At 25.7% G+C, this 19,272-nt stretch overlaps 1 protein-coding gene across 1 annotated transcript in view; it reads left to right on the top strand.

Moving 5' to 3' along the window:
• The first annotated feature begins 60 nt into the window (after window positions 1–60).
• LOC145840618 (uncharacterized) overlaps window positions 61–19,272 on the top strand; it is a 31,442-nt gene continuing 12,230 nt past the window's right edge. The window contains exons 1-6 of the mRNA XM_082947930.1: window positions 61–171; window positions 1,599–1,796; window positions 7,879–7,953; window positions 8,507–8,556; window positions 9,561–9,677; window positions 17,884–18,058. Coding sequence (XP_082804056.1) covers window positions 161–171; window positions 1,599–1,796; window positions 7,879–7,953; window positions 8,507–8,556; window positions 9,561–9,677; window positions 17,884–18,058 — 626 coding nt within the window. The 5' untranslated portion in view covers window positions 61–160. The remainder of the gene's footprint in view (window positions 172–1,598; window positions 1,797–7,878; window positions 7,954–8,506; window positions 8,557–9,560; window positions 9,678–17,883; window positions 18,059–19,272) is intronic.

Raw genomic sequence — 19,272 nt, 5'->3', positions numbered from 1 at the left:
AAATTAGTACTTGTAACTAGTAACTACTTTAAGCTACAAATAATAACTTGAAAACTGTACAGATACTTGTTAATTGGCTTAGTGAAAGTTGATCAATTTTTAAGAATTTGTACCGAATCTATGATGAAATCTATCCCAGTGTTTTGACTAAGCACTTTTTATGATTACCATGTAAGTTAATTTAATTTCTAGAATACAAGGTGTATATATTTTAATACTTGTGTTAGGTTAGTTTTTTAGATCAATAACTTTATAAATGATCACAGGTTTTTTTGTCTTTAAATTATGATAGATTACAATTTTTTTATACATACATTTCTGATCATAGTGCAAAACACAGTAAAATGAGTCTTCAGATTTTTAAAAGTTACTGAATATTTGTTTATTAAACTTTGTATACCTATTACTGATTGCTTAAGTATTTATAATTAAGTTTTAATTTTATAATTTTTATAACTTTAACCTTTAACAAATTAAGTTTTAATTAAAATTCTACATCAGGGTTTTCTGAACTCATTTTCATAATTGACCACTAAAACAAATTCAGATAATATTCACTCCTTTATTTTATATCTCTGTTTTACTAGTTAATTTCTCATTGAATTAACTGTGATCTTACTAATTGTTGCTCATAAGAAGTCAATTTTTTTACTATAATAAACTTTGGTCTACATTAGGGGTGGGCAACGTACAGAATAAAGGGTCTTTTTTGCATGAAGTTGTTTTTGCACAAAGACACATTTGCAGTAGACACTTTTGCACAAACGGTAACAAAGTAACTTTTACATGAAGGGTCACTACTTTACAAGTGGCAATTTTGCATGACAAGAGTTTTTATTTTTAGTTGTTTTTAATTTAAAAACAGTTAAAAAAAAACAAATAATATAATAAAAAATAGCAACCATGGTTATGAGAAACAGCGATAGTAAAAAAAGATAGAAACAATTTATAAAAAAAGATGTAATGAAATAATAGTTACCAACTAAGGGCTAGGGGTAACAGTGGTACTAAAAAAGTAAAAGATACATTAATTAAAAAAAAAAGTTTTTACCTGTGCAAAATGCTTTAATTATATATTATAAGGTACTTTTTATAGAAAGAAAATCATTCAACTTTTTAGATATGACCAGTTTTGTAAAAAACATCGAATAAAACCATGTTTATTAAGAAATTTTCAAAACTGATTTCTCAAAGTTTTGAAAAATTTGTTAAAATGTATATCCTCTTATCTTAATTTGTATATCCTCAAAATATTTTTTTGTTTTTTTTAATTCCTTCTGGCAGAATTAAATCCTTATTTTTATAATAATTAATGCTAGGTTTTGTAAAAGAAGAATGTTTTTATTTCTCTAAGTCTATGCCCTTAAAACTCATTGAATTAAAGATTTTGACTAGAAAATACTAGCTTTTAATACTTAATTACTTAAGTAGTCTTTATTTTAAATGTTTTTTAAAAATTTAATACAAAATGTACTGTATTCCTTTTCCTGTAAAATTATTAATTTTTTATTAGGATTTTTTATTTATTTAAATTGTACAAAGCTGGTTAAAGTATTTAACACCTTTTTACTGTAACTAGATTATTATTTTTTCAACAGAGAAATGGAGAGGAAGTTTACAACGGTTGAAATAGAAAATGCGAGCAGGGGACTCGGGTTGAAGCTGACAGGGGAGGAAGGGTCAATTTTCGTCAAGGAAGTCATCGAAGGAAGCTGTTGTGCTGAGAAAAACATCAAACCCGGCGATCAAATAATGTCCGTCAATCTGATTGACTTTACCAAAATTTCTTGCCAAAAGTTTGTATTTAATCATATTATAGTCTAGATTTAAAGTTTTTTTTGGTTGTATATGTTTTAATTAGATTAATACTAAATTTATTTAGTCTAAAGTTTAGATTGCATTTACATAAAAATGAATCTGTATTTATTATTTTTTTTTCTTATTTCTACAAAATATTAGTTGTTGTTTATGTTTAATTTTTTTGTTCATAAGTTAAAATATATTTTTTAATTTTTGTAAAAGCTGTTTCTAAGCTTGAATTGTTTTTAAAATTTAGTTGATTTAGTTTTGGTTCTTTAACCTTTATAATGTGAAATAACTGAGTCTCTTATAGAAGTCTTATAGAGTCTCTTATATTTAAATATTTTGTTTTTGTTTTAGGAACGGTATTTACTTTAAAATAAAATTGATCATATTAAGGCCATAAAGTGATGAGTCTGATTTTAATTAAAAAAAAACAGACTGACATTGACTCTAATTTACTTGTCTAAAATGTAAAGTGGAACTTTTTTTAGAATATGAAAACTTTTTCTATCACATGAGATATAATAACAACAACAATTTGCACATTAATTTTATTTTTTAACTGACGTACATTTTTCTGAATCAAGTAATTAACACAGTTTAAAAAAGTTTTGTAAACTAACTTACATCAGTTTCCTTAAGAAAAGTACCGCGAAATTTGATGTTTTTATTTTATTGCTTTGCGTTTATATTTTGTCAAACAAACCTGTTTTTTTTATTGTAAGTTTATTGTCATGCGATGGACCCAGGCGTCAAAACCTAGGCCACTTATACAGAAAGACATACAACAAAAAGACAAAAATAAACCAAAATTGTACATTAAAAATGAAAAACAAAAACTGAGTTTAACTAATTAAAGTTTAAAAATTAACATAAAAACACCAAAAATTATAACACAAAATTTATAATTCCGGTGCTTCCGAAAAAAGAACAACAATATCCTACTTCAACTTCACCCGAACAGATGGTTTCACTCCAAAACTGGTTTCACTTTCATTCGAACGACTGGCTTCACATTATTTGAACAACTGGTTCAGCTTTCATTTGAGTAACCGGCTTAACTTTTATCCATACAATTTGTTTCACTTTTATTCGTATAACTAGAACCGCTTTTTTATGAACAACGTTTTTCTTTTTTCTTAGGAGAGCCTGCTTCATATTTACTTTCAAATCTTTAATACTCAGATAACTCAGCGTTTGTTGGACTTTCGTAGTAGCTGATAAATATTGAGAACACTGACTATAAACAAAACTTAAGAACCCAAGGCCTCTAGCACTTTAATAGCCCAATAAACTATGTATTAAGGAACAGGTTTTGTTATACACAGAGGAAAGGCGCCGCCAATAAAATAAAGCTATAGGTTAAACCAAATTAGACAAATACAATCAGTGGTTAATGAAGAAATAAGAACAAAAAAAAAAAAATCACTTATGAATTTTGCTAACAAAATATTTATTTAAATCAAACTTTTTTAACCTTAACCGAAAATGCTCAACTTTTTTACAAGAAACTAATTCGTTTGGAAGCTTGTTCCATAATTCAACTGAACGATAAAAAAAAGAATTATGCCAAACATTATTATTGAAACTATGTCTGCATGTAAATTTTCTGCTGTTACCTCTCAGTAAATAAGTACATTTATGAGGTTCAAAAATAGACTGTAAATTAATTGTAGTTTCACTATTAATCAGTTTGAAAAAAGTAATTAAGTCAAACTCAATCCTTCTATACTCTAAAGACTTAATACCAAGTTTTGAGAGTCTATCAAAATAAGATGTGTATGAGATGTTACAACGGTTGAAGACTATTCTTGTATATTTTCTTTGAATGGATTCAAGATGGTTAATATCTTTCTTCAGGTATGGAGACCAAATTGGTGTGTTGTATTCTAACTTAGGACGAATGTAAACGAGATAAATTTTTTTGAGAATGTTTATATCTGTAGATTTAAAACTCTTTAAAACTTGAAAAGAAATAGTTGATGCAATTTGATAAACGTAATTGATGTGGTGGTTCCATTTTAGGTTTTCAGCAATAAAAATTCCCAGATCTTTAAACACTTTAGTTGAAGGTAACCTTATGTTGTTTAATCTAAATTCAGAAGTGATACTAGATGTATTTTTTTGAATGTTTAGAACCTGACATTTACTAGGATTTAAAACTAGTTTTCTTTCTTTTAGCCAATGATAAATTTTATCCAAAGATTTTTGTAGAATTGTGTTAGAATGGCTAAAAATTTTTGTATCGTCTGCAAAGAGATTTATGTTGCTATCGACATCTACTTCTAAAGCTATATCATTGATATAAATTATAAATAAAAGTGGGCCAATAACCCCTCCTTGAGGCACTCCACTGAAAACAGGTAAAGACTCTGAAAAAGTGTTACCAATAACTACTTTTTGGGTTCTGTTTTCAAGAAACTCTTTGAACCAGCTAACTAAACTTTTATGAATTTTGTATTGAGTTAAAGTCTTTATTAGTTTAAAATGGGATACAGAGTCAAAAGCCTTTTGAATGTCTGTGTAAATAACTTTAGTTGACTTATTGCTTAGAAATGAAACCAGCCATGAGTGTAAGCAATTCAACAGTTGATAACTAGATGATCGATTAGGTAGAAAACCAAACTGTTTATGTGAAATTAGCTTATTTAAAAAAAGGTGATCAAGTATTTTTAGAGAAATTATATGTTCGAAAATTCTACAAAAACTGCTTGTTAAAGAAATGGGTCTGTAGTTTAAAGGGTTGTACTTACTACCTTTTTTGTGCACTGGTATGACATATGAGACTTTCCACTGGTTTGGTACAGAGGATGTAGCTAGTGAACAATTAAAAATTAGTGAAATTGGGAGAATTAGAGAATGAATAGTACGTTTAATAAAATATGAAGGAATGTTTTCAAGCGTTCTGATTATTTTATCTTTTAAATGATTAACAGACTTTATTATTTCATCATTGCTTATGAAGAAGTTTTTCATTTCCAGACACTTTTTACTAACAAGTGTAAAATTTTTGTCATCACAATCTTTAATAAATACCTTTTGAAAGGACCTTTTAAAAAAAGAGGCTTTATCAAGTTCTGATATTATTGGAATATTATTTTCATTAATTAATACAGGTAAAGAAGGTGTTAACTTGAGCTTTGATTTTACATAGCTGTAGAATTTTTTTGAGTTTGTGTTTTGGCAAAAACGTTTTTCATGTTCTATGTTGAACACTTTCACTGCTTTTTCATATTTTTTTGATACAGTTTTGTATTTTTCTATCATCTGCTTATCTAACTTACATTGTTTGTAGAGTTTTAGTTTTTCTCTTAACAACTTTTTTATATCAGAAGGATATGTTTTCATTTTTCTGTCTTGTTTAATCAAAGGCACAAATTGTTTGATTGAAAAGTTTATTGTTTTGATAAATTTATCATAAAACATTTGTAGATTTTTTGAGTTGTTAAAAAGAACTTTCCAATTTATATCTGATAAAAATTTATTAATATTCTCAAAATTTGCTCTACGAAAATCTGGATAGAGTGATTTAGGAGATGGTTTTTTACTTTTGTGAACACTTATCCCAAACAAAATAACATTGTGATCATTTATATTTGTTAAAGGTGAATCAACCAAATGAAACTTAACTCTATCTAATGCCATATAATTACAAAGCAGTAAATCGAGGATATTACCGTTCTTATGGGTAGGTGAGTCAATAAGTTGTGTAAGGAGATTATCTGAACAAAATTTAATAAAACATTTGTGACAGTCATTGTAGGTTGTGCTTGGGATATTCCAGTCTATATTTGGCAAATTAAAGTCACCTAAAATGTAAAAAGGAGACTGTTTTGGAATAAGGTTTCTGATTAAGTCGATCATGTTTGAAACAACAGCTAGAGATTTAGAAGAATTTGGAGGGATGTAGACACATAAAAATCTCAATCTGAGTCCTTTAAGAATCAAATCAAAACACAAAAATTCAAAACCATCAGATGAAACAAAATTAGTTTTTACTTCAATTAATTTTAAAAAGTTTTTAAATATAACAGCAACGCCTCCTCCCCTGCCTATTCTGTCATTACGGATTATATTATACCCTAGAGGACAAAAATTTGAATCAATAACATTTGAATTTAACCATGTTTCAGTAAAAAAAAATAAATCTAAATTTTGTGTACACATATAACATTCAATGAAGCTTATTTTGTTTAAAATAGATCTTATATTAGTATATGAAATGTTTAAAAATAAATCTCTACTAGAGGTTAAACTATTAGAAAAAACAGTGCCTGAGGCCTTAGTATTAGAACAATTAAAGATTAAACTAGATGACTTAAGATGCAAGTCAGTGTTTAAGCTAGACTTATTAGGCCCAGAGATCCTGGGCGTTAAACCGAAAGGGCAGTTGAGTACTTTCAACTATTTTGTTTTGTTTTATAACGTATCTTATGTTCAAATTTTTACTTTCAGCTTCTGCTTGTTTTTGTTTTAGTTCAAATCTCAATTTTCTAAAATGTTCCATCTCTGATTTTGTTCGATCAATATTAATGTAGATACTAATTTGTTTTCCCAGATGCTGTATTTTAAGGTTTTTTAGACTCAACAGTCGTTTTCTGCTAGATTGTGTCAGTAGCTTCAAAATTATTGGTCTCGTTTTATTGCCGTTGTATTTACCGATACGGTATATTGTATCTAATTCAGTTTCTGCTATCTTGTTGGAACCTAGAGAACTTTGTATTTTATTCAGGTCATTTTTTGCATTTTCTACCGTATAAACCGATGTATTGCTAATGTTTTCTGGAATATTAAATACTATTACATTCAAAGATTTTTTTCTTTCAATTTCCTCTCAGTTTCAGCATTTATTTGATGTGTTACTAGTGACAATTTACTGTCAATGTTACTAATAAAATCTGGTTGTTTTTGAAAGGAGTTTGTTGATGCTTCTGCATACATTGAAAGTTTCTTTTCAAAATTATCAAACTTTTTGCAGAACTCTGTTTTAAATTTCATAAAACTCTCATTTAGTGAACTGATTTTGTGATCAAGAGACTTTTCTGTAGTTTGTTTCTTGTAGACCTCCTCATGAGTTTTTTGTGTACTCTGGATACTGATTTCAAGTTCCTTGATTTTTGTTTCATACTGACTTTTCAAGTTATTGATTTCTTTTTCCATTGACTGAAATTTTGCATCATTCTTTCTTCCTAGTTGTAGCAAACTTTCCTTTGTTGCTTTACTAACTTTGCAGTTTTCAATGATACTTTTTATTTCCAATTCAGACATATTAATTTACTTATATATAACCTTATTCAAATAGAAATAGTTTTGTTAGGCTTTTCAATAAAAAACTATAAATAATGTTTTGAATATTTGAGATTGAGTAATTCTGTATATTTTTTGGTAAAACATGAAAACTTAGTGGGTACAAATTTTTGCCATTGGTTTTCTTTGAAATAAAACTTGTTTTACAAACCAACTTCTCGTAGGTATTTTAAAGAGACTTTGAATTATAAGAAAATTTTCTTTGCATACTAGTTATTTTTGGTTTAAAAAAGTATATTATGACTAAATTTAATAAAAATAAGTAAAGCCTGTAATAAATTTTATGTGTTTTACTAAAATTCATTTAAATCGTTATGATAAGTTACTAGCTTTTAAAATATATTGATATTGAACCATAAAAATCGTGCAGGAAAATATTTTTTTTTGTGTTAATTATTTCTTTCTATTTCAGTTTTTTCAGTATATTCAGTTTCCTTTCAGAACCTATTGAACTCTTAGTTTTTGATCTCTTATACTGTAAAAACTATTTTAAGTTTTAAGAAATTATAATAGTTTACTGGTACCAAAACCTATTTATAACTCTATTACTTATATTTAAGGTCTATAATCTTTTACTTTAAACTGTTTTATAAAAAATTGAAAATTTTGGCATAAAATGATGCATTGATAATTGTTTATTATTAAATTCTGAAGGCTTAAGTAAATGTTTTTTTTCTTTTTCAAAATGTTAACAAAAAATTAATAAAAATTTGTAATCAGTAAATTATCTTAAAAAGTGTTTGAAACAAAATATACTCTTTTTTATAGAGCAGTGGCGTTTTTGAGAGAAGCCTCAGCAAGCGATTTTGTTAGAATGACAATTTTAAACGACCATACTTCCAGGTGAAAATTATTAATATACAGTGAACAACTGACATAAACTTACATAAACTTAAAAAATGTTAGTATTAGGATTGCAGCACACATATGCTACTCAGGCTTGTTAGATTTTTTTTTTAGGAAAGCAAGTTTGTAACATTGTTTTATTTTCAGGCAATTTTTATGAATTACATATTTTCGAAAGTTTTTTATTTATTTGTTATAGAATTTTTTTAAATTGTGGTTTTTAAAGTAATTAAACTTGGTTAAATGACAAGTTTTTAATTTTTTGTTTTAATTGATTTTTTTTTAATTTTACAATAAATTCAGTCTATATTTTAGTAACTCTTGCTAATATTTTAATTTTAAATAGTTGCAACCCTATGATAAAAACTAAATAGATAATTTATTTTTAGTTTGTATAGTTTTATAACTTTATAAGAAGGATTTAACTAAGAAAGTCAACTTATTAATTTTGTTTTCTTATTTAATTATGTTCAGTTAATAAAATAAGACATCGTTAAATAAAAAAAACATTTTTAGTCGAAAAATTTATTCAAGTTAGTTATTTTTACAGAAAAACCTTCAACGAGTTATATGCTGGGAACATCAAATTTAAAGATGAAGGTTTGTTAAGACTTGACCTCAAACAAGTATATAACAAAATTGAATTATTCAACTCTAAGTTACATAATAGAAAAATAACCAATTCTGTTATGTGATATATTTTGTTTTATAAGTATTACGGACGTTAAAAAAAAACTTAAAGTAATCAACATGGGATTACAAAAAAGTGAGAATTAAATTTTAGTTTTTCTTTTGAGCTTTTACATTTTTTAACTAGTGTTTTTTAACAATGCAGTGTTTAAAAAATGCTTTTTAATAAGAATGTAATTCAGTTACTTCTATGTTTTAATGAAATGTTGCATGACAAACACCTAGCTTGATTAAAACAAAACTTATTTTACTGAAAAAAAACTGAATTTTAGTTTGACTAATTAAGTTTTCATTTTATTAGTATGATAAACATTTTATTTTATTTTTTGTTGGATACTTTAATTTCAATAAGGTTTTTTATTATATACTTTAAAATAAAAACAATCTATACACGTTCTGTTCATGTTTTGCTTGATAAATAAGGTAAAAAAGTACTATATACCTTCCATTTGCCTAGATACTTTATTTACTTTAAAGCATAGAACTGTATTTAGAGAGTTACTGAAGATTTTTTACTTTTTTTTTATTCATTATTTAATTTTTACTTAACGTTGTGTTTGTTACATGTTATTTAAATAACTTGTTTTTATTTAATATTATCGTTAAAAATTTTGAAAAAAATATATTGAGCAAACGTTTACTAAGACATAACCTCCCAGAAATTATAAGAATAAAAAATAAAACGTATATAAAAGTTAACATACTTATTGATTCATAAGAGTTTATTTTTTAGTTTAGTAAATGGCAAAATCATTATGTTGTATAAATCTGTTACATAATAATATTAACTTTAATTCAAATGAGGTAATATAACTTGGATAATTTAAAAAAATACTTTTAAATTTGTCGCTAAAAAGTTTTTTTACTATGTACATTATTTTATATAAAATCAAATAAAAAAATTTGTTTTGCAGAAGATGATGATCGAAGCATAGAAGAGAATATCGAAATAGTAAAAACACATGCAGGTTTGGGTATGCGGCTGGAAGACGTAAAAGTAAACTTGCCTGGAAATTTTGATGAACATAAAGGTTAGTAATAAATATTTTCGTCTTATATTTATAAAAAATATTTGATATTGTATTCATTAGTATGCTTATATTTTTTAAACTGTTTATAGGGGCTAAAAACCATTAAATAAAAGTTTTCCTTCATTATACCACAGTTTAGTAACGTAAAAACAATTAAATTGTTACATCACATTTAATTCTAACTGCTTCAAACACTACCTTTTTATGCCTTAGGGGTATGGGGGAGGGGCGTTTTAACCAAATTGGTTATTTTATTGGTTTTTATGTTTTATGTCTTAACTACGTGGTCTCCAGTAACTTACTGGCTGCTATACTTACGAGAAGTAAATAATATACAAACAGTATAAGTTACAAAACTATTTCCTAAGTTATGTATAAAACACACTTTGAATAAATGCAATTTAATTTATTTTCAATAATAATTCTTAGTTCTGAAGAAAGAAACTATTAAATCACGACACAAATAAAATCTATAAAAAGTATCAACAATCGTAAAGTTACATAAATACTAACATCAACTCCGCGATGTAGACGTTTTCTTGATTCTCGATAATTGAAGTAAAACGTTAAACTTAATCGTAACTAGATCATACCGCGGAATAACTTTGCAACTAACTTTAACGCGTATTTGAAAGACAAACGCCGATATATACGCGTCGGAATGAAATTAACTCCTTGAAATAATAAAAATGTTTGTTTTTTTATAAAAATATGTTTGTTTTTTCAATACTAAAAGCACGTCACAAATATCTGCGCAAAACACTCCACAACATTCGCTTTTTAAATACGAAAATGAGATGTTAATATCATTACATTGTTTCTTTTTTAATTTTCAATTTTAACGTTTAAAGCCTGGTTTTAAATAATTTAAATCCTTAAAATCCTTTTTAACTTTAAACTTTTTTATAATTGTTAAAAGGGGAGGGGGGTCAAAAAAAAAAAAAAAAAGTAATAAAAAGAAACTGAATAACTTATTATCTCAAAAATTACATAGTTTACAAAAATTAAGATAAAACACAACAAAGTAACAATGATAGTCATTTAGTTGGCTTCTGGCTTGTTGTCCTCGAAGTTCTTGTCCTCGGGCTTGTCGTATTCCGGTATTTCTCTTCCGTTCTCTTCTACGGTGGTTTATTTAGCAGGAACGAATTGTTTTAATTCGCTTGTTTTTCTCTAAACTTCAAATTCAAAAATTCATCGAAATCACTTTTTGACATAGAAAAAATTCATCTTTTCATTGGCCATCATTGTAGTATTCATTTCAAAAATACGCGGCTCAAAAAAAAAAAAAAAGATGAGATATTCTTTCAAGAAAGTTTAGTAAAAACTACTATGTTATTATGCCAAAAGACAATAACGAAACTGTCAATATTTACTTTCAAACCCATTTTTTTATACAAAACAAAACAAAAATTAAGCATTTAAAGATGCATTAAAAGAAAATTAATAGTTTAAAAAGCATGAAAAACTTTAATTTTGTTTTTAACTTAGAAAAACATATGTTCTTAATATTCAACTCGCAAACTTTAATAAACAAAACAGAAAACATTTTCTTTAAAATATTTTACAAAACAATAAGTAGTATTTTCATGCACAAATTTTTAAAGGATTCAAATATAAAATATCTCAAAAAGCAACACGAGCAATTTCTAAGCATTATAGAAATTTATAAAGAGAAAAAATTAGCGAGTGCTTTTTTTTTGATCGTTAACAGTCAAAACTTAATGGGAGTTGAAAGTTCTTTTAAACTCAAAATTTATAGGAAAAATTTATCACGAGTCGAATTGAAAGCTTTAAACTTGAACTTGATTATTTTACGAGCTAAAAAATCTGGTAATTTACTTTTGTTTTAAAATTAGAAAAAAATGTAGTTACTAAATTTTTAATATAAAAAAATAGGCATATTAAACTTTTCTATTTCATAATTGCTATTTGATAGCTTTTAATTAATAGTTCAATTACTAAACTGTAATTTATAATATAAAAAACTTTGTAACACATCATTAAAAGTAAAAAAGCTATAAAATTTTACAATTCAGAAATTTTATCAGAAAAAAATACAAAATAAACACACTTAATAGTTTTTTTCAGTTTAATTTCTTAAAAACACTACCTGAGTTTAAAAAATATTTAAATAGATTTTCATGTTAATAAAAAGTTACAATTTTTTACCTTTACTAAAGTCTGTTTCGTTAGTTTTATGAAAATATTTACATTTTATCTTCATAAGGCTTTATGATAAATGTTAAAAGTTTTAGACCTGCTATTAGTAATTCTAACTCTTTTTTGTTTTGTGTTATAATTTATTTTTTGTCAAAGGAATTAAGTACTGCCAAATTGTTTTTCTCTTTAGCTAATATGTTGCTTGATACACTAGTTTCTGATTTTGTTTTTGAAGAATTGTAATAACCTGAGTCTTGTTTATAACTTTTATGCTGCACTGTTGGCACTTTATGTTTTGGCTCGCTATCATATTTTTTATTGTAACTGATATTTTTCTGCTGTTGTTTCTGAGGTTTTTCTTTGCTAAGTTTACCTTGTTTTGCTGTAAAAGCAAAAGCTTGCTTATAAGCTCTACTAGCTTTTATTTTCTGCTGTTGGAGGTTACGAGAATGATGGTTTGCGTTAAATATATTTTGTTGAAGTTTTTGATTGTAGTTTGAATTTTTATCTACAGCATACTTAGACCCTTGAACTGTTTTACCATTAGGACCTGTCACGTTTACGGCTTCTGACATGTTGTTTTTACCTACAACAATATCAAACTGAACTTTTTCTCCTTGTGCAAGAGACCTTAAGAATTTGTTAGGGTTGTTTTTGACGATAGCTGTATAATGAACAAAAATATCGATTTTCCGATCATCACGTTGAATAAAACCGTAACCTTTGCGAACATTAAACCATACTACTTGACCAGTTACTCTAATTGCTATAGTGTTTTTGGTTACCTGAGCTTTTTCTTTGGTTGTTTGAAACTCTTTGCTTGTATTAGATGTTTTTGTAGGTAAATGTTGATGACATGACAAACACTGTGCTATGTTAACATTATTACTACTATTCCCATTGTATGATTTTCTTGGTTTAAAACTATCTCTATCTTGGTTATGTTGACGATAATTGTAATTATGATTAATACCATTATCTCTAAAATGAAAATTTTGTTGATAATTAGGACGAACTCGCTTATGGTAATTTATTTTAGACCTATGCTGACTTTGCTCATACTGCTGTAGTCTATTGTAATTAACTTGCTTAGGTATTAATGCGTTTTCTTTATAAGCATTCCATGTGGCTTGTCCTTTTCTTTTAAAAAGTTCTAAGCTTTCATCAAAATGTTCCCTAATCTTATCTTTGATCGAAAAGGGCATTAAGTATGCAAGAAAAAACTTAATTCTGTACTGTTCTCGACATTTGGCCCAACTTACGGCTGTAGCAAATATTTTATTAAAGTTTGTACACTCATTCCAAATTGGAATTTTATCTAAAATTTCAGCTAACTGATTGTCCCTATTAATAAAAAAGTTTCTTAAAGAACTGTAATTTCTTTCACCTCGTTCTGTCATTTTATAATAGTCTGACAACTCTTCTCTCGGCCAAAACCCAGTTAAAAATTTATACTTTTCTGTATTACTAGAAATATTTTCATTAAACATTTCCTCTTCGAAAAAACTAATAATACTACGAGGGTTTCTTACAAAGTCTAACCTTTTAAACTTTTTACTTAGTCTTTGCGCCTTAAATGTGTCGCTAAAAATGTTTAAATTATTTTGATTACTTTTTTCGTAATCATCGTAAAAAGGTTCGCGTTTTTCTAGCATCGCACGTTCGTAATGTGGTGATCTAGACTGCTTTAATCTATTATTTAACTTTTTTATTTGCATTTGCAAAACTCTTAACTCTTCTTCATTTGTTAGCTGCTTAACTTCGCTTGATTTTCTAAATTGTTGTTGAATGCTGTTTGACGGATAAGATTCAGCATTATCTTTCATCATCTCTGCTTGATGGGAATTATTAAAATTGATATCGTCATTGTTGTTTGTGTGCATTTATTCTGTTGACTGCTTAAAGATTCCTAACCAGAAGTATCAAGGTTCTTAATAGACACTGCGTGGTTTCCACTTTAACCAAATAGGACTTTACTTTTAAGCTAGTTTAATATAGTTACAAACTTATTCCTAAGTTATAAATAATACGCACTTTGAATAAATGCAATTTAATTTATTTTCAATAATAATTCTTAGTTCTGAAGAAAGAAACTATTAAATCACGACACAAATAAAATCTATAAAAAGTATCAACAATCGTAAAGTTACATAAATACTAAAATCAACTCCGCGATGTAGACGTTTTCTTGATTCTCGATAATTGAAGTAAAACGTTAAACTTAATCGTAAATAGATCATACCGCGGAATAACTTTGCAACTAACTTTAACGCGTATTTGAAAGACAAACGCCGATATATACGCGTCGGAATGAAATTAACTCCTTGAAATAATAAAAATGTTTGTTTTTTTATAAAAATATGTTTGTTTTTTCAATACTAAAAGCACGTCACAAATATCTGCGCAAAACACTCCACAACATTCGCTTTTTAAATACGAAAATGAGATGTTAATATCATTACAGCGTGATTTTTTTTTAGTTTAGTCTTAATTTTTACATAAGTAATAAAGCTACCAGTTCTTCTTTACTACTTGTTGGAATTCGAAGTAACTTTTGAGATGTAAGCGATAAAAGTTAAAGAGTTCTATTTGTTTTTATGAGAAGGACAAACTAAAAAGTAAAAAGGTTAAAATAGACTATCTCACTAAAATGTATCTCCTCCTTCATTTTTTAAGCAATTTTCAAAAACTTTATCAGAGTGATTTTAAATTAACTTTGAACAACTTGTAATAAATAATTAATTAAGTTTTTGTAAAAAAATTAACAAAAAAAGTCTATTTTTTAACTATGTTCATCTGCTTCCTACAAGTTGTTTGTATAATCTAAAATGACATTTCCTGAAAATTTTAATTGAAATGCTTTGAAAATGAAGGAGGAGATAGATTTCTAATGAATCTTTCAAAATTCTGAGAAATTGACCTTGAGAGTTTTTGATTTCACATGGTTGTACAGCATTTTTTTTACAAACCTGGATACATCTCTAAAGTTAATTGAAATTTCTCTGTTCTATAAAAAGTATCTTATAATAAAGCTTTCAGATAAGAGCCAAAGTTTATTTTTATTAAAACAAAAAATGGACCCTCCTATGCCCTTAACTTTATCAGAAAAAGTATTTTAAATGGTTCGTTAGGCTCATTATAATTTTGGTACCGATTTAGACTTTTATAGTTTAAATAGATAATAAATGGGAAACTATTTGATCATTTCTAATAAAATTGGTTTGCAAAAATATGGCATTTACAATCATTCTATATAATTATAATTAGTGGTAAGGTAAGATTTTCTATGATAAGATTTTTCATATATTTTTGCAAAACATTAGTTTAAAACTTACTTAAAATTTTAGTCTTGTAGGGTGGTTAGTTTTGAAAGACAATAAAATAAGGATAAATAATTTTGGTATTTCAGCAAAAGTTTTTGTTATTGTTTTATTTTGATTATTAGTACAAACAAATTCAAAATAATTTAAGATTAATCAAATGAAAAATATTTTGCTTTTTACTTTTTCAAGCTAATTTGAGTTTTTGCAAAACTAGATAAAAAAACTATATCTTAAAATACCTTACTAGAAAACTAATAATCAATACAATCATAAAAATGAGATTATTTGTATTTAATAGTTTTTAAGTCATATAAAGTATGTTTTTATTTTATATATTATATAAGTTGCCAGTGTTTCAATAATTTTGATAGTGATACTTTAGATTTAAGTTGTTAAAAATAAAATGTTTTTTAAAACTATTTTTTTGCCTGAAGTCTATTGATAAAACTTGCTATTAGCATCAACAAATGGTTAACCATATTAAAAATTAGATAATATTTTATTTTGTTTAGAAATAAGGATAGTACGTTTATGTTTATTTGTATAACAGTAGTAAAAGTATTTCACATTTAGAAATAAAAACGCTTTTGGTTTAAAGTAAAAGCCATTAGCATCTTGAGTATATTACTGCTACTTATACTGAAGCTGAAGTAGCTTTCAAAAAATAAGCTAAAGTTTTTAATTTTTTTTATTAGTTTTAAAAGTATCAAGTGAAGATGTTTAAGATAACTTATAAAAAGTTTTTGTTGAGATACTTATATTAATTTAAAACGTTTGGAAAAATTTGCAATGGCTGATGATGAAAAACTGTTACACTTTAATAAAGTTTTATTTTATAACTGTTTCATCTCAGTAAAGTGTGGGAATACACATTGTGTAAAAGTTTAAATTTACAGCTTTGCATTGATAAGTTGTATAAACAAATTACATGAAGGAATAAAACAAAAACTGCCAGTAAAATTCACAGAAACAAAACATTTGTTCAGTCTTATCTGTAAATTAAAGCTGACTTAAAATAGTTATTTGTGATCTGTCCTGATTTACAATTTAGACAATAAAATAGTTGTGATCTTTGTTTAAACAAAATTAAGATGAATACAATTTTTTTTACATACTAAATTTTTGTGCACAGTAATTAAAAACGATCATATAAATGTTTTTATTAGTTGCTGATTCAACGCAAACTTTTTATTTTTAGTTCATCAAAATGTTTTAGGTTTTTTTGCAATTTCAAATTTAATGAAGTACATTGTTTTTTTAATAATTTGAAAATGTCCATAACGAATAAAAATAAACAAACATTTTTTTTATCAACTTCATAAAAAAAATTACTAGAAAAGTCCAAATGTTGCTAGTTGAAGCACTTTCAAATACCTACTGTGGATCTATTTTTTTAGACTTTTTAGCTAATATTACTGAACAATTTTAAAACAAGTGATTTTTTATAAAACAGCAATTATACAAACTCAAAAAATAAATTTGAAGAACAAGTTTTTTGTTTTCACCCCTAAATTAATTTATTTTTGTAATAGTTTAAGTTTCTTTTCACACAAAACATTGTATCAAAACAAACTTTGTCAAACTTACAATTTCGATGTATAAGCACTATTTTGTTACCTATTATAGTTTTAAAATTTAGCATGAGCAACATTTTATGTTAGATCTAGTTTTATACCACCGCTCGATTAACCATATACAAATTATATCGTTCAAAAAATGGATTATTATGTTTAAGTAAGAAACAGGTTTAAGATTATTTGCTGACAATTACAGATTGGTAACAAATGAAATACAGAACGTAATTTTTTTTATGTAATTGCACTATTAGTGGTGTTAAAGTCATGATCGTTTATGATCTATCTTTTAACGATAGCTTAAGTAAACTAATATTCCCCATATAAATTGCCTTGATGTAGTTAGTTTTTGTATATAAAATACTAACTGTGTTTTTTTGAGTTTATTTTTTATTACAAAATTTTTCGCTTTAAAAAAAACAGTAATTGTATAGAAAATAATCTTGCTTACCTCGTAATATTATATGTTTTTTTTTATTCTTTTCAAATGTGTTATTACAAATAAGTAGCTATCCAACAATAGGAAAAATTCTTTAGCAGTTTAAGTAGGCCTTTACCGCCTTCGAGTTTATAGCGTTAGTCCACTTAATCTTTAACATTTTATTTTAAGAAATTTTTGAGTTTCTATAGTTTGAATAAAGTTAAAAATTTGTTTTATATCTAATTGTTTGCACAAATTTCATTAAATTTATAAATATTTAGTTGCATAAATTATTTTAAGTTCACTTTTACCTCCAACATTTTACTTCCTTTGATTTTATATTTTATAACGTATATGTCTAAAGTTAGTCCAGAGTAAATATTATTATAAAGTCTTTACAAAAAACTGTAAAACTAAATACATTTACATATAAGAAAAATTAATTTGACTTTTCTATAAATTTAAAAATAGTTTAAAAACTACCTTCTTTTATCAGTAAAATTTTCAAGTAGCTGGAATTTAGAAGTTTCTTAAAATTAAACAACTTGAAAAAGATGTAAACGTTTTAATAAAAAATTAAAAATGTCAAACTAAATGCTTGATTAAAAAACTTACTAACCAATATAGCGAAACTTAAAAATCATAAGAAATTAGTATTCTATTAAAAAAAAAAGTTTAAATAATTTTTTTTGATTTTGAAAAAATTTCTGATTTTTTTTTCATAGAACTTAGCATGGTGAGGGTGTGTTCACTGTCGCCGCAAGGTGACGTCTTCATGAGCGGACGAATCAGGGAGGGCGATTTGGTCACGTGCGTCAACGACCAGCCAATTACGAACAACCTCACCTCCAACCAGGTTCACTCGTTGCTGCTGCGAGAAAAAATTCGCGCCACTGAAACGTATGTTTGAATTAATAACAAATATTTTTTAATTTGGTACATTTATATTCTTAAATATTAAACTTTTATTGTGTTTGAAAGATTACGTTTCGGTTTGAATTTTTTAAAAGTTTGGAATTGGTAAAGTTAAAAAACGACGGAAATAAAGTTTTGGTTTAAATAAAATAAAGTTTTTTTTAGGTTTAAGTTATTTTTCTCATGTTACCCTGCAAATAAAAAAGCTTATACTGATTACTGTATTTTCCATTATATCAAAGAGGTAGATTTAAAAATTAAAATAGTGATTTTTTTTGTTTTTTATTAAAAGCATAATTATAACTTTAAGTCTTAAAGTTTTTTGATAAAAACAAGCAATTGTTTATATTTAAATTTGTTTAATAGTTTTTTAAAAGTTAAAAAAAAGGTACAGTTAATATAGAGAAAAATCAAGACATAATATCCTGATTGCAACTCCTACTAGAAAATGTTTTAATTTTATCTATTGAGCTTAAGTTAAAACCACAGTAATTTACTAACTCTGGTAGTTTTTGTTTTATAAAAACAAAATTAACTTTGTAATAGAGAAAATAATATTTGAGTTCTCATATATATTAAAGTCTTTGATCAAAAATAAACAGTCAAAAGTCATTAGCAGTTTTTTTTAAGAAGCTTAGTAAGATGAAAGATACTTTTCTAAAAGATATGCTATCAACAATTGTTAGGGAGTTAGTAACAGTTTTTAAAAGTCTAATTTTTTGGATATTTGTTTTTACTTAGCTTAAAAAAAATGTACCATAAATGATTGAATGTTGTTGGCTAGTTTTGAATAAAATTGCTTTATAATAAGTTAGTGGCGATTTAAAAAAAAATGTTTTGTACTTAATACTTTTTTCTTATTGCAACAGTATTTGTGTCATACAAATTTTTAAACTTAATGGAATAAATTTCAAATTATACTTATTCTTTTGTAAAATTACTAAACTCAAATAAAGTTTGACCAATTTTAGGAAACACTAATTCAGATTACCTAATACAATGTTAAGTAACATGAATTGTAGTATTTTAATTTAATTATGAGTATTTTTAGTGTGTTTTATTAGAATATGTACTATTATCAATTTATTTTAGCAATATTTTTTTTATAAAAGTATACGTCAAAAAAAAAATGTTTGATGTTTTATTAAATATAATACATAACCATTAGTTTTCTCTAAACTTTTTTATTTTAAATATTT

The sequence above is a fragment of the Thalia democratica genome, chromosome 7 (assembly GCF_965202585.1).
Source record: "Thalia democratica chromosome 7, ktThaDemo2.hap1.1, whole genome shotgun sequence".
Lineage (NCBI taxonomy): Eukaryota > Metazoa > Chordata > Thaliacea > Salpida > Salpidae > Thalia > Thalia democratica.
The sequence above is the reverse complement of the archived record's forward strand: the minus strand, read 5'-3'. Positions and strand labels throughout refer to the sequence as shown.